General features: G+C 39.2%; 1 protein-coding gene across 3 annotated transcripts in view; it reads left to right on the forward strand.

The window, feature by feature from the left end:
- The window catches only part of DPP10 (dipeptidyl peptidase like 10), a 1,333,785-nt gene that overhangs the window by 682,573 nt on the left and 627,193 nt on the right, over positions 1–24,019 (forward strand). Inside the window, exon 1 of one of the 3 annotated variants that reach the window (XM_032856196.1) lies at positions 11,532–12,128. The exons of 1 other annotated variant lie outside the window; for it this stretch is intronic. In XM_032856196.1, the coding sequence (XP_032712087.1) occupies positions 12,057–12,128 (72 nt within the window). In that variant the 5' untranslated portion in view covers positions 11,532–12,056. Of the gene's footprint in view, positions 1–11,531; positions 12,129–12,251; positions 12,343–24,019 lie in introns of those variants that run through there. One more of the 3 variants, XM_032856198.1, reaches the window with a different exon arrangement.

Below are 24,019 nucleotides of genomic sequence, written 5' to 3' on the forward strand. Positions count from 1 at the left end.
TTCCATACTAGTTTGTCAAAATGTTCCAAATGTTCTGGTACATTTCTCATTCCAGAAACAGATTCATTTCTCCAAGAAGCACTGGTTTCTTTTAGGACCATAATCTGAGTGTAAGTGATAATCATGGCTACTAGGGTTGCTAGAATTAACAAATAAAAATACAGGACACCCAGTTAAATTTCAACTTCAAATAAATGACATACATTTTAGTATAAGTATAACCCCAAAAGTCCACAGTGGACAACTTACACTAAAAATTTGAACATTTATCTGGAATTCACAATTAAATGGACACTTTGTGTTTTATTTGACAGTTGATTGCAAGTAGGTTGGTCATTATTGCTAGACTGTGTTCGTCTAGGTGCTTGGAGAAACAGGTGTGGTTAGATATGCAAGAGGAAATGCCTATGGAGGAGCAAAGGGAGAGGCATTTAAAGGAATAGAGAGCAGTCTCAGATAGTGATGCAGACTTCACCATTGTAAAGGGCAGAGGAGGGAAGAAGAGTTAGATAAGAGTTTCAAATTGATGAAGTTTTAGCATATAAATGAGGTTCGGTGGGGGTGAGGTCTGCAGCCGATGACAAAGAAAGAATTCTTGAGACATCTTTGGGGCAAGATGGTGGTTTCTTAAAACTCAATGACAGGACTGGTGGACAGAAAGATCTGCTGTTCTGGGGCTGTGAGGAGTGGCCCATTATATACTTGCAGGTTAGGAGGGGGTCAGGGATGGCATAAGTCTCTAAGGAATTTTGGAAGCAAGGTTTCCAGGACCTTGAGGGGCTAGCTGTTGTTGGGAAAAAGGTTATTCATTACCTGTAATAAAACCTTTGTCGTGAGACCCTTTAGATGCATATCGGTGGCCCATATGCTTGGGAATGATTGTCAGCATGTATCTTGGAAGGTTTAGATATAAAGGAAGTTCCCAAAGGAATTGATAAAGTAGACTTAACGGGAACCTGGTTGGGGATAGGGGTCCGTCAGGCTAGGATTACCCTTTGCCCTTAGCAAAGCCTAAAGGGGAGGTAGTTGAGTCCCTAGAGGAATGTCACTGTTTCAAGGTCTTATCAGTGGGTAAGGAAATTTAATAACTTTTCTTCTGCCTCTGTTCCCCACATCAAAATTATATTTTAAATCTCAGAGATACAAACATATAAGGGCTTCTGGGTGGCTTAGTCGGTTACGCATCTACTTGCTGCTCAAGTCAGGATCTCAGGGTCCTGGAATCCAGCCCCTAGTCTTAGGGCTCCCTGCTTAGCTGGGAGTCTGCCTCTCCCTCTTCTGCCCCTTCCCCTGCTTGTGCTTGCTCTCACTCTCTCTTAAATAAATAACATCTTAAAAAAATACAAACATATATAAATACATAAAATCCATGGCCCACATTTTATTTTTTTGACCATGTTATATATAACTTCATTTTCCCCCTGAAGATAAAATGTTGCTGTAGAAAAGTCTGATAATATAACATTAGTTACTCTTTAAGTTAAATGTTACTTTTGTCTAAGTGCCCAAATGTTTTTTCTTTTTTCTTTCTTTCTTTCTTTCTTTCTTTCTTTTTTTTTTTTTTTTTTTTAAGATCTCTTAATTTTACTTGGTGTTGGTTGTGCTCTGCTGATCTCAGGTATACTATATGATTTTTCAATAAGTAGTTTTAATTTTTTTTTTTTTTAATTTCAGGATCATTCTTTGGAATTAAGTTTCTTAGTATTTATCCCCACCCCCACTCCCACCTTGCTTTGATTTGTTGTCCCTCTCAGATCTCCCCTAATCCATATGTTGGATCTTCTTTGACATCTATAACATTTGTTGTATTCTCTTGAGTGTCTTTTTTCACGTGCTTTTGGCTAACCTGTTTGTTTGTTTGTTTGTTTTTCCTTCCCACCTTGGTTTCTCTTAGAGTATCATTTGTTGTGCTTATTTGCTCTGATATACCTCCTAGATTAGTTTATATTTCTAATATGATATTTCTTTTATTTCTGATTCTTTGAGTACTATCTCCTGTTTATTTCTAATTTTTTCTAATTCTGATTAATTTATTCTCTCCTATATTGTATACTTTGTTTTAAATGTTCTTTAGCTCATTTTGAAATAGTATGTTGCAGTTTTGAAAAATTTTTGAGCATGACTTTTTTGGCAAGCTTTCTTTGTCAATAGCAGAAGTTGGCAAACTTCCTGTAAGGTACAAGAGAGTAAATATTTTATACTTTGCAGGCCATATGTTTTCTGTCACAAACACTTAAGACTGCCACTGTAGCATGAAAACAGTCTTAGGCAATATGCAAATAAGTGAGTGTGACTGCGTTCCAAGAAAACTTTATTTATAAAGATGGGAAGAGGGCTAGGTTTGGCCTGTAGACTATAATTTGCCAGTCCCTTATCTGTAGGGCTATTATCCTTTTTATTTCTTCCAATAGCTTTCTTGTCAAGGTGAAACTTTTCATGGGATTTGACCATGATAGTTTTCTGTTGATCATTTTTATGTGAATTTAGTTTTCCTGAACTTTAAATAATTAAAAGTTCAGATTGGCTCTCTAACTTCAAAGAGACCTTTATTTTTTTGTTTTTATGTAGTACGTAAAAATACATGATGGCTTGTGATCGTAGATTGCCTGGGTCTGTTTACCTTTTGGCTGGATTTTCTCTTTATCTCTGTTATTTCTATTCTGCTCAAATCTGATTCCACTTCCAGTAGTTTTTCCTAGTATTGGGTTCTATGTTGGGAAGAAGCCTGGCATGTCAGTTTTTTGTTTGTTTGTTTTAATATTTTATTTTTAAAAAGATTTTTAAAAAATTTATTTGACAGAGACAGAGGAAGGGAACACAAGTGGTGGGAGTGGCAGAGAGAGAAACAGGGTTCCCACTGAGCAGGGAGCCCTGCGTAGGGCTCCATCCCAGGACCCTGGGATCATGACCCCAGCCAAAGGCAGATGCTCAATGACTGAGCCACCCAGGCACCCCTGGCATGTCAGTTTTAAGGGTTCATAGGATCTGTATTTCTCCAGCCACCTTAGATTTTGACATCAGCCTATTATGAACAGAGATTTTGTATAACTTGCAAGCAAACAAGTTAGTCATCCAGTTTTATGGACCTTTTCAAGACCTAAGAATCTTGAGTCAGACAGAGAACTTTATTACCCATGGTACAGCAAATAGTATGAACATCAGCACATTTTTGTAAGCTCTTCTTGTCCCCAAGTCCCATGGAGATGAATGATTGGAACCAGATAGATACCTGCTTGTACAGAGGGTAGCAGTATAGAAGAAGCCAAAGAAACCCAAATCTTTTATAGTGGACAGTAGCGTGCCTTCTCTTGGTTTTAGAAGGAGACATTATCCCTTTTATACTAGAGAGAAAGCATGCCTACTTCTTGCCATGGAGAGGAAATGATATTTATCTTGCAGGACTCTAAACAAACTTGTATTTTGTTTCAGAGGGAAACACTACTCCCCTTTCCAGGATAATTTCTATACAGATACTCTTCAAATGATATTCTAGAACAAAAGACTATTTCTTGGTAATAAGACTCGGAGAACTGTGAGAGCTCAAGGGGAAATTTCCCAACAGGGTCCCTTTTACTCACTGTGGGAATGCACAGAAATCTTCTAGTTCTATTGGATGTTCTTTTTTTTTTTTTTTTTTTTTTTAGATTTTATTTATTTATTTGACAGACAGAGATCACAAGTAGGCAGAGAGGCAGGCAGAGAGAGAGGAGAAAGCAGGCTCCCTGCTAAGCAGAGCGCCCGATGCAGGGCTGGATCCCAGGACCCTGAGATCATGACCTGAGCCAAAGGCAGAGGCTTTAACCCATTGAGCCACCCAGGCGCCCCCTATTGGATGTTCTTAAATTGATCCACTGTGCTTTCTAGTGACTATCTGTTGACAATTTTGGGGTTTTCTTAATGTTTTGGGATTATCAAGTTGGTCATTTGTTCCACAACTTTCCTTTCTTTTGTCCTGTTAGATACCACAGACATTCAAGCTGTGTGGTTTTTGGTATTTAGAAATTTGGAGAGATATCTTGCTATCTAGATTTGTTGTAAATATTGTGCTTTTGGTTTTGATACCTAGTTTTCTATTTAGCCTAAACCCATGCTGGCATCACTGCAGTTCATCTTCTCAAAATAACCCTGTCTTTTAAAGAAAGTATGCCTAGCCTGATTTTACTTTCTCTAAAGTACTCATTTCCAACATCAACTTTACTATGCTGTAATATGGTTATACTCTAAGATCCTACTGAGCTTCTTAGTGATAGTTACCTCTCTTTCCCTCCCCACACTACGTGGTACTGAGCTGTTCTGTTACTTTAAGTGGAAGGTCCAATTCTTTTTTCTTTTTTTCTCTAAGATTATATATTTTCCTTTCTTGGTATTGTGTATCCCATCTAATGACAATTCCTCTCACCCTATTTTAAAAATATGGTCCTGGGGCTAGTAGATTAGATAAATAAATTTGCTTAAAATGTATGTAGAGGATGCAAGGCAAAAATAATTATGTACTAACATTGGGCATAATCCTGGAAGATTCTTTTGAACTTGTAATAATTTTTGGCATTATATAGGCAGACTATAGAAACTTAACCTATATTTAAAATAAAACATTAATTAAACACTTCATTAATCCAGTTAAATATTTTACTCAGTATAGCTCCTCCTTTCTCAAGGAGTATAATATTTTTACATTAGGGGGCAAAGAATACAGTAGGAGTGACAGTGACAATATAGCTGTTATCTCCAGATTCATTTTGTCCTTTGAGTTCACAGCATTGGAGGCTTGGTATTTTATAACAAGTGGTATCTGCTCATTAGTGTGGAAAATTCCAAATTTATCTGGCTTTTACTTAATGTTTTGCAATCAAGCAATAACTTGTGGGCTTTTACTCATACCCAGCATCAAGATCATATAATTTCTACAAGTCATAATAAAGGTGAACAATAGACAATAGAGAGAAAAAATATTTCCCTTGGGTGACCCTGTTCAATAAATGAAAACAAAACAAGTGCATGAAGGTTTCTGACAGAGCTTAATATTCAGGGGGTGAGGAGAAGAATTTTTCTTAAAGTACATGTATATCCTCCAAGATCTCTACTTAAGCAAGAAGACCCTTACTCACAACCCCAACTGACCGTAAGTCCCCAAGTGTCGTTCTCCCCAGGAATGTACTGTTTGGGAGGAAAGAGAAGTTATTTGTGATAATTAGGATGCTGCACAAATCAGTCCAGAAGGCAGCATAAACTGTGTGGTGACTTTTACACTGTGAGAAAACTGAATGAAGAAAATCTCTGGGAGCTTGAGTTAGGGGGTGATGGGAGCAGATTTGGGTCCCAACAGATCAGTCACATTTGGGAAGATGGAAGAAGGAGTGTTCAGCTTCTCCACAGGTGGTAATAGTGGACCATCGAAGAGAGCTTCTCATCCATCTGTGAGGCAACTTTGATGTCCTATCAATTGGATTAAACACTCATACAAACACTGTTGGTTCAGTAAAATAGCTAATTAAAGGGCATTTCTACAGTCATTGATTTGTATAAACTGTTATATTTGTTATAGATTCTCTATACCTCCTCCACTGGTGCTTGCAATCAACTATAAAGTGCAAAAAATGATAAAATATCACAAGAAAATGTAGGCCTGATATTGATTGAAAACATCAAATATAAATCACCTATAGTTAAATAAGAAAATTAAAATTTGGACTATGTTTTCTAAAATTTTATGAATACATAGAATATAGCCAATAGCAGGAGCAACATGTAGGATCTAACCAATAGGAATTACAGTTTTTCTAGTCTTCATGTGAGAGCATGAGTAAAAATATAAAAGGCTTAATATACTCTCCTATCTCTAACAGCTTCAGAATGCATTCTCCTGGCTTTTTTTTTCTTTTTCTCCTACTTCTCTTTAATCTCTTTCTCCTCTTTCTCTGATTTGAATGAAATTATGACTTTAGTAAATATTAGATGTATAAGATAGTTATTCTCCCAAAATGATATTGGTGGATGAGAGATAGGAGAATATAAGAGTATAAGAAGTGATCTATACTGGTAACAAACAACCCATCTAGGCTAATAGGTTAAACAGTGTTCAGTAATGAGAGATGTATCTTAATGTGCCTCATTTCAATAGAGGTCACATCCCAAGATGTCCTGAAACTATATTTGTATAATCTAAACAGATGATTCTGTGTGGTAAAAGGACTAGCTCTGAATCCAAGGACTTGGCCTCAATAATTTTTTTTTTTTTTTTAAGATGGTAGAAGAATACTTCTGAGTGTTAGAGAGTCAATTAGTGGAAAAAATACCAGGGGCCCTTTAATGTCAGTGGATGTTCTGGAGCTGGTTCACCTCTGTCCTAGACTATCTCTTGTTTCCAAAAGGAGAGTTCATGGGGAGTCTGAATCTAGTACTGATCCCTTAAGAATAAATTGATCATGGCAAAATCTTTACAAAAGATGGAAATTCTCCCTTCCCTTCCCTCCAGAAATTATTCAGGATTTCACAGTAGCATTTTCTTTCTCAACTCATGAAAGATTTCCCTGAATGAGCAATGTGCTTTGTGCTGTTGTGGGAATTACACGAGGGAAAAAAATCAGTTAACTATTATGAAATCTGAGTGTAAGAGACATCTCAGTTATAAAGTATTTTCCAAGGACAAAAATAAAGAGGTGTTTTAAATCATTAGAATATTTAGTCTTAGTCATGAAAACGAGAAATACCAAGTTCAGGGAAATTTATTCATCAAAGGCCAACTTACTACCTGAAAAGAGAAAATGTTTATGTCTGTGTTTCTTAATACTCTTCCACATCTGACCACCGTTCTGTCATTTGCAGACAGAATCTGATTTGGAAAACCTTACTTTATTTCTAAAGAAATGTGAAAATCAGACCAAAAAAATGACTACTAAATCAGCCAAAAAAAGGTCTTTTTAAATTTTTTTTTTTTTTACTATACAAACATAACTAATTCATTAAATAATTACTCTTAAAAAAATCAAACACAGACCCCTTGTCAAGCATCTAGTGGGTAAAAACAAGGACAACAGGTAAATTTCACATAGTCTCCAGTTGTTTGCTGTTGATGCAGCTACATATATGGAGCGAAAACATTACACAGAAAAATCATATGCATTGTTTTCCTGCCTTAATACCATTATATATATCTTAGAAGAGCTGTTTGGTTAAAGAAGATGGGAGGTGTGTTACTATAACAACTAAGCAGACTCTATAGCCCCGGGTCTCTGTGTGAGTGAGCAGTTTGTCAATATCTTCAGGTCTCCAGTGAGCAACAAGAATGGCTCTCAGGATAGTGCAACTCTGTCTGCTTCCACCAGAGATCATAATTGGGCTATGAATTTTTACAACAGGAAAGTCTTCCTGTCCTAGAGACTCACAAAAAGTTTAGTTAAATTAATGCCACGAGAATGTCTGAACAGTATGAGTAGTGTACCCAGTTATCACTTAACTATGCAGTGCCTTTCCTTCTTTTTCTTCCTTTTTTATTTGTTCTTTTTAGAATAATTTTTTTGAGATAGTTTACTAGTTAGAGCTTCTAAAATACAGCTTGTTTCTGAGGATTGCTCAACATACTGGTTTTCTGCCCAATGACATGATGTGCACTTTGGGAAATTCAAGAAGCCGGTTGAGGTGAGTAGAGGTGATTGATCAATCGAAAGCAAATGATAGCAGAAGATGTGAACTAAAGCTATTTCTTGATCTGTGAAAAGCTAATTGGACACATTTCAGGCCAGGTCTCTGAAGGCACAGCTCATGAACTCTGTCTTCCTGATGCTGTGCTCATTAAGGACACTCAATAGAGGACTGGCTAATGCTAGGGAAATCCCCATCAAGGTGGCCTTTGCATGACACTTCAGAATTACCTCCGGAGGAGAGAGGGAAAGGTAAGGAGACACTCCAGGGCACTAGCTGCTTCCACAGTTCTATTTGCCTTATCTGATTTATCTGAAACTGGAGGATTTATCTCTAAAGGCTACCGTGCTCTCAGACTCTCAAGGGGCTTTTCTCTTTCTCTAATATATCAGAGTTTAGCTAGGCCTTGTTACTGACGGTTGTTAAAGTAAATTTGGGATTTGGGGGTCCTGGGTCTCCTATTTGATATGGAAGACTGAATACAGCATGCATGACTTAAATATTTCTGGAACATCCTGTTTGCCACTTATGCTTAAACATTTTCATGATTATCTTGAATAAATTTAATTATTATCTAACTTTCATCACCAGTCCTCAATTATTCATGTCAATAATTCTAGGTAAAATGAAATGTACTGAATTGGCACTTCTCTTTAAAAGAATCAAATATCAGTGAAAGACATTGTAGATGTTCACAGTCTTTTGTGCAAGAAAATTTTTGAGGGACTTTGGAAATTCCTGTCAGTAAGTTGAGGATCCCACACAGTGGGTTATATCTGCATGGGAACCTGAAAATAGGATTTGAGTCAATGAAAATTTTCAGAAGGAAGTAATGAAGTTTAAATCTTGGAAATCCTAGAAATCTTCCTGAATATGTTGCAAAGGTAAGAAATTTATAACCTAAAATAGAGGGAATTCTGGGCAATCTCTCTAGGTCTTTTGCAGTTATGAGAAACTCCATAAAAACTAGGAAAACCTCTTTTCCCATTGTATCAGTATTTTAAGTTTAATGGTTGTCCATGAGTTAATTCATCAAACATGTGAGGAAAAGTACTCAAAAAATATTCTGTTAATTTTTACAACATTCTTTAAATCTTTAATTTTCAGAAATAATACACTGTAGGGAGATACTCAAGTTTCTGAATTTTAAAAGTATTATCAAGGAAATAATTGTTACTATGGATTTATGTATAACTAGAGAGTATGGGGGAAGTTTGGTGGATATTAATTCAGTCACTTCATGAAGAATCCTTATCTATTGAATTTTTGTATTTTTCTAAGCACCTGACTCCCACTAAAATCTGAACATGTGTAAGTAATTTATTATTTCCGATGATAGTGTTTTGATTCACAAAATTAAGATTTAATTATAGAATTTTAGAGAAGAAAAGGATCTTCTTGGTCATCTAATCTAAAATGTTTAGTTTTACCTCATAAGGAAGCAGAGGCTGGAGCTAAGTGACTTCATTCTTGCCCATACCTCCATGAGGTGACGGAGCTAAGGCAGGAGCCCATTCTGCTGACATGTAGGCTGGCACATGTCCTCTTGTCCACATAGCACTAGGGTTATATCTACTCAAATAGATTATTTTGCAGATGTTTGATTACAATTTTTTCTTTTTTAATAACCTATTATCAGAAGTTATAGACAGCTGAGCTGCAGACATTCTCTCTTGGAATGTAAGGTATTCCTTATTTTTTTCTTCTTGGACATTAGCATTTTTCTTCAATAAGAAATGAAGTAGAAAATCCTACATTGTAATTCCAGTGCACCACATTTCAAAAAATAGTGTTTAAGTTGTAAGTTACATGTGGTTAAGTTTTAATTAATGTCCTTAACTTAGACCCCAACAGATATAAAATAATGCTTTCAGCTCAGACAAAATAACCCATGCAAAAAGATGGACTCAAATCAAAGACACTTTCCTTTAAAAAAATGATACATATATACATTATACATGAAACGTATACAACTTACATCTTTGTAACCACAAAGTGGAGTTTAAAAAGAATACTGAGAAAGCATGCAAGTTGGACAGTTGACTTCAATCAGATAGGCTGAGAATAATTCCCTCATCTATGCATGTCCTATGTCAACAGAAATCTCTGCACATAAACTTTCAAGTCAAATCAGTTGTCCAAAATGGAAACACATTCAAAGGATCATTCAAAGGATGAATGTACTAAAATGATAAACAGAAGAGCAAAATACAAGGACAGAAGCATTTTTGGAATAATGTAGACCCCTTTCTCCCGGGGGCGGGAGGGGGAAATAGAGATTTCCATGTTTACTGGATAAAGTACTCAGTAGCTATTATGCCCATGTTTCATTTTTTAAAAGATTTATTTATTTTATTGGGAGGGAGGCACAAGCACCCAGTGGGCCAGAGAGCAGTGGGGGTTGGGGAAAGAGGGGCAGTAGGAGAAAGAGAATCTGAAGCGGACTCTCCACTGAGCCTGGATGGACTAGGGCTTGATCTCTGGACCCTGAGATCTTGACTTAAGCTGAAATCAAGAGTCCCACACTTAAGGACTGAACCATCCAGGCACACCTTCCCGCCATGTTTCATTTTGAAAGTTTGCTTTATATTTTTACAAATAGTGAAGTTATTCCTCTCGACTTAACTTCTGTTAGACCAACACACTGTTAGAAGTCACTCAATATCACTGGACCTCTTATTTTTGAAAAAATAAGCTTTCATCACCTAAATCATACCTTCCTGAAGAAAAAACTCATATTTTTATTTTCTAATTTAATCAAATCTAGAGATCACTGGTTTTGTTGTTGTTGTTTTTAAATCTATTTTAAAGGAACTGTTGTCACAATATTTAGGATAAATGTGAGGATTCACTAATAGGCAGGAGCACAACTCCTAATATCCTAAGATAGCCTGTCTCTAGGAAGTGCATAGTTCATGGACAATTCAGACAAGGGTGGGGGAGCCAGGCTTAGCCAATAAAAGCATACTCCAAGCTACTGGCCACCATATGCTCAGTCCCTTGCTACTGGAACATAGTTACAATGCTAGGGCTGAGTGTAGGAACATCTGGATATTTAACTCCCTCCAACCTTTTCTCTGGTAAGCAATCTCCAAACACCTGTGCCTGAGACTGGGGACTGCTTGTTTGCCCATCTGCTTTGGGTAGGCCCTTTCTAGCACAGGGAAAAGTAGTAATGTTTCTAGATGAAACCGGTGGACTTTGTGTTATACCTACCCACAGGAATTCACCTTCCCAAGAGTTAAATTGACTCTTTGATTCCTATCCCCCAGTACCCACAGTATCAAGTACACTCCTTGTAGGCAGGGAGTTTGTTAAGTTTGTCTAGGTATTTTAATCTCTTTTCCTTGCAATCCCTCCAAACAGTGTGTTTGACACATGGTAGGTGCTCAGAAAACTTTGAAGGGGAGAGGTTTGTGTTAAGCCAAGGGAAGGCTGGAGAAGGAATTTAAAATTTGAAGACTTTTATCTGAGTGTTCTAGAAAAAAAAGGGGGGGAAAAGGTAGTAGAATATCATCATTCGTTATTACTGTTTGTAATCTACCTTTCAGAATTACACTAGCAGCTGTTGGGGGGGGGGCGGGATCCAGGCTGGAGGCTAAAGGATAAGGCTGTCCATTGCCACAAATCGAGAAACGCAGAGCCTCGGGCCATAACCTGGGACCACCACTTGGGTCCTGGCAAGTGTTGGCAACCCCAGTGGGGCTGTGGGCCCTTAGACCCCAGCTAACCCCCGTCTTTTCCGAGCGCTGGAGCATGCCCAGTGGCAGCGATAGAGCCACCGAGGGCCTTGCACGGGCGCGCTCCGCTTCTCCGGGTTTTAGCAGGAGCCCGCGGGGGGCGGGGGTTGGGGGGTGAGGGGGCCAGCAGAGCCCAACAGCCTTGGCCGCGCGTGTGAGGAGCTCGCGACGCGCAGGACTCTCTCCCGCGTTGCGGTTGCTCGGGAGATGCTGGAGAGCGGCGCCCGGCTGCTCCACCTGGCGCACTGAGCTCGGCGCGGGGAGCCCCCGGGGGCGGGCGGGGGGCGCGGACTGCGGTAGAATGCTAGCCGGGCTCCTCCGGCGCTGTGAGACGTCGCTCGAGCGCGGTCAGGTGCCTCTCTCTGCTCCACTAACTTGCCACTTGGTCGTGTTAGATCTCCGAGGCTCTCTACGCTTTGGGGTGGTGGGGGGCGGGGGGAGTGGGGAGTTCGAGGGTCTGCGGTAGCCGAAGGAGGGATCTTGCAAGGGGGAGCCTGCTTGGTGCCTCTCTTCTTCTCCTCCCTGTCGCTCCCCTCCCCCCACCCCGTCGCTGCCGCTTTCCCTTCTGCCAATTCGGAGAGCGTCGGGCTCCTGTGACATGCGATCGCTGCCAAGTGACAGTCCCCGAGTCTGAAGTGCCCGCGAGGAAGTGAGCGCCAACGCGGGCCGCCAGCGATGACAGCCATGAAGCAGGAGCAGCAGCCCACCCCGGGGGCCAGGGCGAGCCAGGCGCAGCCGGCGGACCAGGTGAGAGTTGGCAGCTGCGGCCAGGCCCTCCCAGGAAGGGTGGCTCCAGTCCGTGCTTCCCACGCCTCCCTCTCCCCACCCTCCCCTCCGCCCCAGTTCCAGGCTCTCCTCCGCTGATCCATGGACTCCGCAGGAAGTTAGAGCATCCGAGCGCGCTCTGGGGCCGGGCGAGAGGATGCGCACGGTGGAGAGCCGCGGGGAAGGGGGGAGAGAGGTAAAGGCTGGGGGTGGCCCGGGAGCCCTGGCGGGCGGGCCACCGAAGAAGGGAGAGGCGGCCAGGGCCACAGAGTGGGGGCCTCTTGGCTGAAATTAACGCACGTTGGAGGAAATACTGCGCTCCTGGAGGCGTCCACTTGCAGGGTTAGAGCCAGTCTAAACGCAGCTGAAACGAGCGAGCGCTGGCCAAGCTACCCCACTAAGGAAAATGACCTTTAGGCCGGCAGAGTTTTTCCTTTCTTTTTTCTTTTGAGGAGACTGGGACGGGGCGAGGTGGGGGGGCGCTAAAAGAGGGAATGAGGTGTACCCTGCGTCTGTGGTCTGCTGAGTCGAGCGGAGCTTGGGAGTAAAAAGGCATTATTATGGGAAGCTGGCAAGGTACTGGCTTTAGTGATTTGTTGGGGCCAGATGTGTTGTGTCTGCAGAGATGGGGTGCCCTGTACTGGCTGAGGGTTATTTCTGTACCTTTTCCGTCTTTCCGCACCGGCTATCCCCTTTTTTGTTTTGCTGTTTCGAGATTTGTAGCATAACCATACCGTGGATCTTCATCTCTCCTCTGTCCCTGGATTGGGGGTGACTCGGGAGTTCGGTGTTGCTTTTTCCCAAAGTTGTAGGGGTCGGGAGCGCTGAAGTGCCCTGGCATAGAGGAGGGGGGCTGTGAAGAGGCCGCTGCAGGTGTTGTCACGTTTTCATCAGTCAGGGACTCTGAGCCGAGAGGGCAACAGTTAGGTCAGCGGATAACTACGGAGGCACCCGAGTACCCTTGGCCCCCGGAGTGCACAGTTGAAGGCCGCCCAATGCGATTCGGTCAGAGACTCTCCTAGCTCTTTGCTAGAAGTGGGGTGAAGGGGTGCAAGCAGCAAGGTTCCGGTAGCGGCGCCGCTTTTCACATAGTCTAAGCACTGAGGAGCAAGTGAAGGGAAGCTGTCCAAATCGCCCGAGTGGTGATGAGGCGGAGGAGGACATGCCAGGGCTGCTGTTATTAATATTCTAGTCTTGGTCATCTCTGCTGGCTTGTGGTCTCTCTCTTCTCTTCCCTTTCCTCCTCATTTCCCTCACATATGTTTCACACAGGTGGTGAGGATTGCTCAATGCCTTAAAGCTCCCTCTCCATTTACTGGAGTGGCTGTTGCAGTTTTTACAAAGCAGGATGTGTTCTTCAACTAGTCCCTTTACTCCCTACCCAGAGATACATATGAAAATACTACAACATTTATGCGGTCTTATGTGTCCCTTTCCCTTGCATCTTTTTCCTCTGCTCCCTCCAACACACGCCACAAGGTAGCAACTGGTTAGCAGTTATAAAAATAATTTTAGGAGAGGAGCATGGATTTAACATCCTCTTTCAAGCTGACAGCTCTTAAATTTCATTAACAAGCCGCCAAGCCTCTCTACTGCTCTTGGAATGATGCTTCCAATAAGAATGATTAGTCAGGTGAGAGTCCCCACATGAAATCTTTGCTCACTACCCTGTGACACCAGCTGGTTACTTGAGGTGCTGCAAACTGCTCAGTACCAGTGGAGGTGGGGAGGCAGAAGCAGAGCAGAGCACACAGAAACTGAAAATACATATGTAAACAGTGGACAAGCCGCCTATGCACAGTAAAGCCTTTTGTCAGGACTAATCGGGTACTTAAAATTCATCTGAAGAGAGTCAAGCTTGAATCCTTTTTTCTTGTAAGCGTGCATTTTGGTTTATGGCCACTTCAGATATTCAGGGAGTGGCCATTTGCAGAACTCTTGTTTTAATTGAGTTTTTAAAGTGACTTTCTGAACATGTACATGATTTTAAAATGTCAATGGTATGCATATTATGCTTAAATTAAAATGAAAGAGATTGATTTTGCTAGGGGAAGGAAAGCAGAGTGAAATATGCGTGGCAGCATCCCATTGAAGATTTTCCAAGCACTCCTAGAAAATACCTTTTATTTAGCATGTTCTTTGTCTGAAGCTTGACCTATGAAATGATGACCAGATAATGTGGATGATTGCTGTGATTGCTTAAACTACTTGCTCTAAGAGTACTAAGTTTTGATTAATAGGATTATGTATTGTGGTCTGATGCTGTGATTGTCATACAACTCTCATGTGGTACTTGTTATAATACCCCCCAAATAGACATGAATGATATTTCTGCTTGCTATATTTCTTAAAAAAAAAAAAAGATTCACAACTTTAAATAAAAATATAGCTCTATGAAGTCCTACTTGATGGTTAAATAGGGGGCATAGTCCAGCTAATCACTTAACTGTGTATTGATTTTGAGTGATTTAAGCTTTACAAATGTTGCCAAAAAACGTCTTTGGCTTTTCATAGTAGAGATTTTTATGAAATCTCAAAAACACCTTGTCCTGAGGCCATCAGCACCTATTTCCACCTACAGCACAGTGGAAGACTCTGCTCTTTCCTTTGGGTGAGGTGGTTATGGATCCTGTGGTTTGGTTGTTGTTATGTTCCTTTAGCGAGCTTGACCCCTCTATTTCTTTCATCTGTGACTGTCCTCTGGGATTTGGTGCCAGGAGGAGTCACTTCTTACCCAGAGAGAATTGGCAACGGGAATAGCAGGGACTGTGTACTTTTATTAACATTCTGAATCATTGGAAATATTTTTTTATCATTTTAGTAGGCTTTCTTTCAAAGCTTCAATGATTAAATGTTTATGAAAGTTATTTTTGCTGTTTTCATAATGCTCCACGTTTACAAAGTATCTAGATAGATAAATTGATGTGGGTAGATACAGTCATTCTGAATATGATCAAAATCCCACTTTACATTGAGGGATCTAAAATCTTGAGTGACAAGTTGCAACTTACTGTTTTTTTTTTTTTTTAATTTATTTATTTGAAAGACAGAGATCACAAGCAGGCAGAGAGGCAGAGAGAGAGGAGGAAGCAGGCTCCCTGCTGAGCAGAGAGCCCCATGATGCAGGGCTCGATCCCAGGACCCTGGGATCATGACCTGAGCCGAAGGCAGAGGCTTGCAACTTACTGTTTTTAAAAATCACTTCTGAATGCTTGCCATGTGCAGAGTACTGTCTTCTGGACTGATAACATTCATTAAATGCATTTTTCTACTTGATCCTCAAAGAAACTTTCCGAGTTAAGTCGTGTGGTTATTCCCATTTTAGAGATGAGAATACAGAGGCTTAAAGAAGCTAATCAAACTTGTCTTCATAAGTGGTGGAGTTAGGACTTAACCCCAGTCTGTAATACCTTAAATAAAATATGGTCATTGAAGAGCCCAACCTTCTAACTTCTACCCAGTTATAGTTCAACACATTGTTACTAGCATAATGAAAAATAATTGCCAATATTCTGTGTGTACAGATTTACTTTGAATATAAAACAACGAATTTGCTTAAAGCTTTGATTATAAATGTAAATAATAGCTCTTGCAAATTTTGAAGTTAACTTAATATCTCTTCCATTGATGGAAATAATATAAAAAGAACCAGGTAGGTCTTGAGAAGTACATAGGAACTTTACAAAAAGAAAAAAAGTCTTGGTAATGATGGGACTTTCAAGGTTTCTTAAATGAGTTCATTTTTAATACTTAGACCTGGTTTAGAGTTTGCCCACATTGCCACCAGGTGGCACCCTTCTGCTGAATTCAATGGGTAAAAATATTTCCTAAAATGTTTGGTGGTCCTCTCAGCTCCAAAAAACTGAACCAAAACAAACTAAAACACAAAACAACAACGGCAAATAACAAAAACAAAACAAATAAACAAACAAAAAACCCAAACAAAACAAAAAACTAAGCAAACAAAAGAAAAGCCACAACCCTACTTTTTGAAGTATGACTATAAAATATATTTTTATAAGCAACAGTTTGGCAGCAGAAACATCATTAGTTACGCACATCTCTCTAAAAAACATATTCTGGTAGAAAACCAATCTCTCATGGTTCAGTATGCAGCAGTCTCTTGATGAAATAATTCATGGTCAAAACTGCAATTAAATATGTAATATGCAAAATGCCTTTTGTGAAATATGTATTGTACTTTTCATTTTTCGATAATATTAACCCAAAATGTTACCATACAGAAATTAGGATTCAGTCTTTCTTCCATGTTTCCCTGACAAAAATAAAAAGATGTCATAATTTGGTCTATAAACTATTGTTTTTAGTCATAATTTGGTCTATAAACTATTGTTTTTAACACAGAACTTCAAAAGTAGCTTTTAGAAATCATATTGAAAATAATTTAATAGACCTTTTGTTATTCTTTATTGAATATAATGTATATACTGTCTAATTGGGAAAGTTTGTGATTTGGTTTACAAAGGATAATTTAGATTGGATAAAGGCATTATGTAGAAGTCGTTTTGACTTAGGAGGTATTATGCATTTTCTACTATCCTTTCTTATTACATAATGTATATCTTATAACATGTATATATGATGTTTTATCTACTGAGTTTAGAACATACCACAAAGCATCCTTACTTGTAATCTTCTACTCTGTTTATTTCAGGAACTGAGCAAATTGCACATTTAAGAAAAATTAAACTATATAAAAACAAGTTAAAGAAAATTGTATTATTAAATATTAATGCTGCATTATCTTATGAAGTGCATTACATTAGAAACAAAACACTGAAACCAGACTTCACCCAACCTGAGTAAAGAAGAAAGCTATTTTAAAATTTTGGTTCATTGAATCATGATTACATAAAGTTACTATTATCTGTGGGTTATGCCCTGGAAACCACAGATTCAAGTTCATATCCCAGCTCCACCAGTCATCACTGCTTTCTTGGGCAGGATAACTTATTTTCTACATTTCATTTGTGAATGGAGATGACTACAGATCCTTTACATGTTTGTTGTAAGAATTAAATGAAATAATATATGAAGACTTTTGAATAAAGCCAGTCTCATAGTGTGCTCTCATTCCCTAGGCTGAGAATAGGCACGTAGAAAAAGGTGGGGGGAGGCTTATTGAGCCACCTGCAACTGGTATATTATTTTAACATTTTACAAAAACACTGCGCTGTTCAGTACACATTTGTATGATTATATATGAAGTTGCATACGCACATACATATTAATAATATATATTCTTTGGTTTGGATGTCAGGGCTGATTTGGCAAACATGCAAACTTCAAAATACTCTATTAGGTCTCTTATAGTCAAAGCACACGTCTTTACCATTCCTACCTCTGTAAGGGGCCAAACTGGAAGTAAGCATTGGCTAATTCTCACAAACAGGTGAATTAACTACAGAATATGTTGCATTGTGTTCAGTGCAATCCACTTCCTAAGGTAATGAGCATAGAGAAAGGGGGTATTTGAAATCCTCTTTAATATTTAATTAGTATTTCATACTTGGTATTCCAAGTACAAAACTGCCTCCGTATAGTTTCATACTTGCTGAGTGACTTTATGTGTGTTGTAATCAGGTTCACGTTTTACCACCACATTATACAGTAGACCTCCCACCCCCATTCGTTGTTGGCTTTCCCTGATATCAGGTCCCCACTGTCAGCTGAGATTCCAGAAAGACATGATCCTCTGTCGGAGGTAGTGTCAGAAGGTCACTAGGGTAGCCTCGCACTCAGTCCGCCATCACTCACCTCACGTCCTTTCCTCACTCAGGCATTTTGTCTTCTCACATTGTCACCATCATCATCAGAGGGTGAGCACAGTACCATGAAAAGAGAGCTCACATTCACATAAGTTTCATTACAGTATAGTAGTTCTGTTTTGTTAGTTATTTTTGTGAATCTCAGACTGTGCCTCATTTACAAATTGAACTTTATCACAGTTATGTATATATAGGAAAAAACACAGTATGTATAGGATTCAAGAGTGTCAGAGGTTTCAGGCATCCACTGGGGGTCTTGGAATATATCCCTCGTGGATGAGGAGGGATGACTAATGAGGGCATAACCTGAGGCATGCATCCACTAGGAAAGTTGGAAGCTTATCCCATCTGAAGACCTCTAAAAGGTCCCCAGAAGGGGCAAACAAAATAGTGGCTTTCTCCAAGGCTTTTAAACTGTACACTCCACCCCCCCCACCTCGCTAGAAATTCTTCTCATTTATTATGTATTAACTAAAAGGAATGCTTGTTACTTCTAGTATGATAAAGAAAAGTGGAAGGTAGGTTTAGTGGGGAGGATGGGGTTGCTGAAGAGAGAGCTCTTCTCTTATGGATTCATTTTTGGTGAGCTGTCCTGAATCCTCAGGGTTTCAGACATACTTTATGTAATGGTAAATATAGCACTCACCACTAGGCTAAACACAGAAAATTTGCTTTTATCTGAAACTGATAAAATATTTTACTTCGAACTGTCCTGTTCAGTAATTGATGTTAACAGTACCCCTTATAATGTCTTCCATATGATAAAAAATGATTTTCATTTTCTTTTCAAGGTTGGCATGCCAGTTAATTTAAAAGTGTCTGAAACATTAGTAATCTTTTAAATCAACTTTCAGATAATATGCTAATCCCATTAGCTAGAATAGTATATTCTACAGTGTTTTTGGAATTGCCAAGTGATATTCAAATTTAATTATATTTTGGGGAGAGGCAACATGATGTAGGATTGGGAACAGAGTCAGAACAGATTTCGTATTGAATCTTTCTTCTACCATTCACTACGCAATCTAGGACAAACAAATCCCTCTAAAATCATTCTTTCATCTTTAAAGGAAGAAGATGGGGAGAATGTTGTAAGAGTTAGAGATAGACTGTGTGAATGGACTTGCATAACATCTGGCTGAAGATAGAATTCAGTATTTTTATTCTTGCTGCTACTGTGTTTCTAGAGTGAGAAGATTTTTTCATGTTTTTTGAAAAGGCAGTTTTCCATTTACCATAATGAAATGCTGAAAAAAAAAGTATACGTATATATACGTATATATGGGTGTGTATACATAACAAACATACACCACACATATATACATATACACACTTATGATCTAAATATATGGGATATCTTATTTTAAAATTTAATAAAATTTTATTTTATTTTTAAAGATTTTATTTATTTATTTGATAGACACAGCGAGAGAGGGAACACAAGCAGGGGGAGTGGGAGAGGGAGAAGCAGGCTTTCCGCTGAACAGGGAGCCTGATGTGGGGATCAATTCCAGGACCCTGGGATGATGACCTGAGCCAAAGGCAGGTGCTTAAGGACTGAGCCACCCGGGTGCCCCAATATATGGGGTATTTTAGAGTTGGATTATTATAGAGCATTAGGAGGAAAACAACTGAAAAAATCTGACTGATTTTTCTATTTTTAGGTGATAACTTGTTTTCCTGAAAGACTTAAGATCTTTGAAATGTTCATGGTTTAATACTCTCTTTCTGGAGGTTTGGTTTCGAGAAAGGACTGACTTAGAAATTCTTTGCTTATAGGAGCTGATGATATGTTGAGTTGAAATTTGAAAAGAGTTAGTTGAGTGCATAATCAAAATTGACTCTATGTCTGAGAGAGCCAAGCCAAGCTGTATATTCTCCAGCCAAGTTGAATATTATCTGACTTTCATATTATCGCGATTTATCATACTTACTGATTTTCTGAGGTCAGTACAAAAGCTTGCATATCAGGTTACAAGGTAGCAAATGAAAAAAAGTGAGGGAAAAGGGTATTTTTATTATCTTTATTCTCACACCTTTTTTTGAGATCTAAATGAAGATTCAATTTCTTATACCATCTGAAAGCCTCTTCTCTGAAAACAATATGACAAAACTGAATTTTATAATTGAAAAGTTGAATGGCAGGCTCTCCTGCGATTTATTTTCAAATAATGGACCAGAGAGACCACTTGAAGTTGCGTTAATAATGCTTGCACCGGGTTAGCTGTAGGTCTTTCTTGTTATTGGTACTTGGGTTTGCTTTTGGCAAAAGGAATCAAGTAAGTGAAAACTGTTGATATTCTTCCTTTGTTTAATCACATCTTACCTCCAGGAAGGGTTTTAATATGAGCTAATGAATGCAAGACATGGCAATTTTTTTTTTCCCATTTCACATGTTTTGAAACAAGTACCAGAAACATTTTTTTTTCTATTAACTTTTAAATCAATGTCTCACAAAGTTGCACACTGATTTTTCTACACACCAAATCAAAGATTAGGAGTCAAGACACCTTCTGAGTAGAGGTCAGAAATATATCTTTTCAAGAGGAGCAATATAATATTCATGAATTTCTCAGATGTAGAACTAGATAATGTTTGGGTAGATTAGTATATAATTTACGTTTCCTCGTGGGTGAGTTTAATGAATAGATTGTCTATCTACTCCACTACCTTTTAGACATTTTTAAGGGAAAAGACTGTACATTTTACTGTTTGTTTCTTTTCTAGAGTACCATGAAGGGGTTGTGAGAGAATTAATTCCTTTCCTCTGATCCTAGGAACTATATGTGTTTCACTTTTTGGCAGTCATACTGGCAGGGGTAAGTGGGTATGAACTAAACCTGGAGTTGATATGAAAGAGGTCCACCTTGTTCCCATTTATGGAGGATGCTTCTCATTGTTCTGAAATGAGGTTTACCCAACATTAGTGCCACAGTGGCATCATAGGTAGTTTCTTGTGCATCCGCCATCCCTTACACACGTCTCTTTGCTTGCAGAGTCAGTGTCTCTTATGTTCCAGGATGGTCATTTTGATTCCCCTGTCTCCACTTGCACTTGTGCCATGTCCGAATCCAAATCCATTTCCTTCCACCTCTACATTTCTGAGATTGGTCTCTGGCCAGGATTGAGTCCCTGATGTCTGAACTACTGTGATGTCCACAGTGGCCTTGCCTTTCCAGACTCTTCCTTGAAATGGCCAACGAGTCATAAACGCTGATGGCATTTTGAGAAAGTATTCTGATCACTGCATCTTATGTCTTTGCTTTCAGATCAGGAGATAACCAATGGGGAGACGAAGTGTCTTGTCTCAGGTCACACAGTTGGTTAGAATCAAGAGGCAGTACCCGATTCTGGGCCTCTTCACTTATGGCCATTTGCTGTGTATCCTGCTGCCAGATTCAGCTGTTGCTATAGCACCTTTGTTGGTGCATTGGTGACACACCTGCCTTGTTAACACATAACAGCAGAGTAACCTAAAAAAAAAATCTTCCTTGAGACTTGAATCTGTAGCCAAAATTCACTTGACGTTGCTTGGTTTCTCCTTGGTTCTAGGCTAGTGGTCCTTAGATTTCTAGTACCAGGCCACAAAACTTCAGAGAACCCTGTATGTATCTTCTCCAACTTGCCATGACAAGAAGTCTCCTCAGTGCCATAAAGACATTTTGAAAGTAAACCAAGAGCCATTGTTCGAAAGACACGCCAGCACCTTCCATCATACATGCAGACATTGGCATTCTTAAACTCTTCCCTTCAGCATGAATGATCTCCCAGCATGAATGATCTCTTATCTCTGCCCTCAGCATTTGAAATTACAATTCTGTAGTGAACTGACCAGTGACTGGATGACTCCTTTCTGAAGGAGGGGGTGTACTTAGGACTCTGGAAAGCGTGTAAGTGAATTATGGTGCTTCTTTGAGAAGTTGATAGAAATTACAGGTTTCTGATTCACTAGGTTTCTTGGAAGGTAAGGCTATTTCTAGAAGCTGTGATAATTTTATCAGAGTACTGAGATCCAGTATGAGACCTGAGAAACTTCTGTATGCAAAATAAATAAGAATTTTTGAGGGACACAGAATTCTTTATAGTGGAAAGAACTAGGGCTTTCTCTTCATTTAGCCTCAGATTAAATTCTATTTACTACTTTGAACAGTTACCCAGTCTCTCTCTGAAATTAATATTTCACCTGGAAATGGGATGATGGTTACATTGTGGAAGTGTTCTGATGATTAGCAGTGAGATAGGTTCTTTATCCAGGAGGTGCTGAAAAATGGCAGTGTGTATTTATTTATTTGCTCTTTTTTTATCAATATGTATTGGGCTATTATACCAACAGAGGCAACATGATTGGAAATCAAGCTACACTGGATGGTGAGATTCCTAGATGTTGGGAATATCAGCTTTAAAGCTCATTTCTCCATTAATTTGACCAAAATTCAGAGCATATTAAACCCCTAGTTTTGTTGATATGGGTATTATATAGAAGCATCCTGGCTCCAGAGCTAACATGGATTAGGGGTTATTATTTTTTTTTTTTAAGATTTTTATTTATTTGATGGATAGAGATCACAAATAGGCAGAGAGGCAGGCAGAGAGAGAGGGGGAAGCAGGCTCCCTGCTGAGCAGAGAGCCCGATGTGGGGCTCGATCCCAGGACCCTGAGATCATGACCTGAGCTGAAGGCAGAGGCTTAACCCACTGAGCCACCCAGACACCCTGGATCAGGGGTTAATTAAGAAAATATATGGCATCCATTTTTATATTACAAGTACAGGAAAATCAACAGAGTTTGCATTTTGAAGATGGAGAATTGAATATGCACTTGCTCTGCCTGAAAAATTTTATTTTTCTTTCCCTATCCCATGGCTGAATTCTCTTCTCATGTTTATAATGCATTCCGCATTTGGAGTGCTGCTTCATTCCTACTCAGAGCTGTAGTCCTCCGGCTGTAACAGCGAATCCAAAAAAACTAATATAGAATCACAGATGGTGCAAATATTTGAAAATAGGTAAATACAATCTAGGATTAGCTGCTTGGGCTCAGAAATGTCAGCTTGGTATTGCTTATTGGTCACATAAGGCAGTTTTAGTTAAGGGAAGACCCAGGACAAAAGCATCATAATATAAAATTGCTGGTTTGGAGCTATGCAACATAACAAACCCATAATTGTTATATAAACTCTAAAATGAGTCACTCTGTAACAAGGAAAGGTGTTTCAGAGAGGTCACAAAGTATCAAGAGGTTATAAAGGGGATAAAAAATTAAGCAGTTACCCTATCATGGAACTGCTGTATGGTACCATCTGCTGACTTCCATTTAAAGCCAATTTTTAAAGAGAAAATATCCATTCTCATGGGTATGCTGTAGGTAGGCACGTATTAAATGACCCAAGTGTGAGAACTAACAGTCAGATTGCCAGCATCAAATCCATAGATGGTGCTTATTAGTTGTATGTGCTGTGTGTCCCTACTTCTGACTGAGAGTTTGAAATAATGCAATGTCATTTTCCTTCAGTTTTGCCCTTTTTATTTTTATTTATTTTTATTTTAAAAAAAGATTTATTTATTTGAGAGAGAGAGTGTGAGAGAGCATGAGAGGGGAGAAGGTCAGAGGGAGAAGCAGATTCCCCATGGAGCTGGGAGTCTGACGTGGGACTCGATCCTGGGACTCCAGGATCATGACCCCAGCAGAAGGCAGTCACTTAACCAACTGAGCCACCCAAGGCACCTCAGTTTTGCCCTTTTTAGAGACACAGTTCTTTTTAAAGGATCTTAGAACCAACCATGAAGATTAAGTCACCTCATTTGCTGATAAGACATGAGGAATGATAAAGACTGACTTCAGGGTCATGCTAGTAATGAATTTGGTAGATTGGAAGTCAGAGCTTTTCTCTCCTAGGCTGGGAGTTGGTAGGAGACTCACTCAATCATTAGGATCATAGAAATCATTTTTGGTTGAATGTATTGATATCAGATGAAGAAAAAGTGTATGAGAATTAAACTGAGAGGTTTCCAGTTGGTCTTAAAACATTTTTTTTTTAATTTAACTTTTTTCCAGGAAGTGGGTATAATAAAATTAGATCTATTA

Source organism: Lontra canadensis, unplaced genomic scaffold (genome assembly GCF_010015895.1).
Source record: "Lontra canadensis isolate GAN:19392208 unplaced genomic scaffold, GSC_riverotter_1.0 scaffold11, whole genome shotgun sequence".
In the NCBI taxonomy this organism is placed as follows: Eukaryota; Metazoa; Chordata; class Mammalia; order Carnivora; family Mustelidae; genus Lontra; species Lontra canadensis.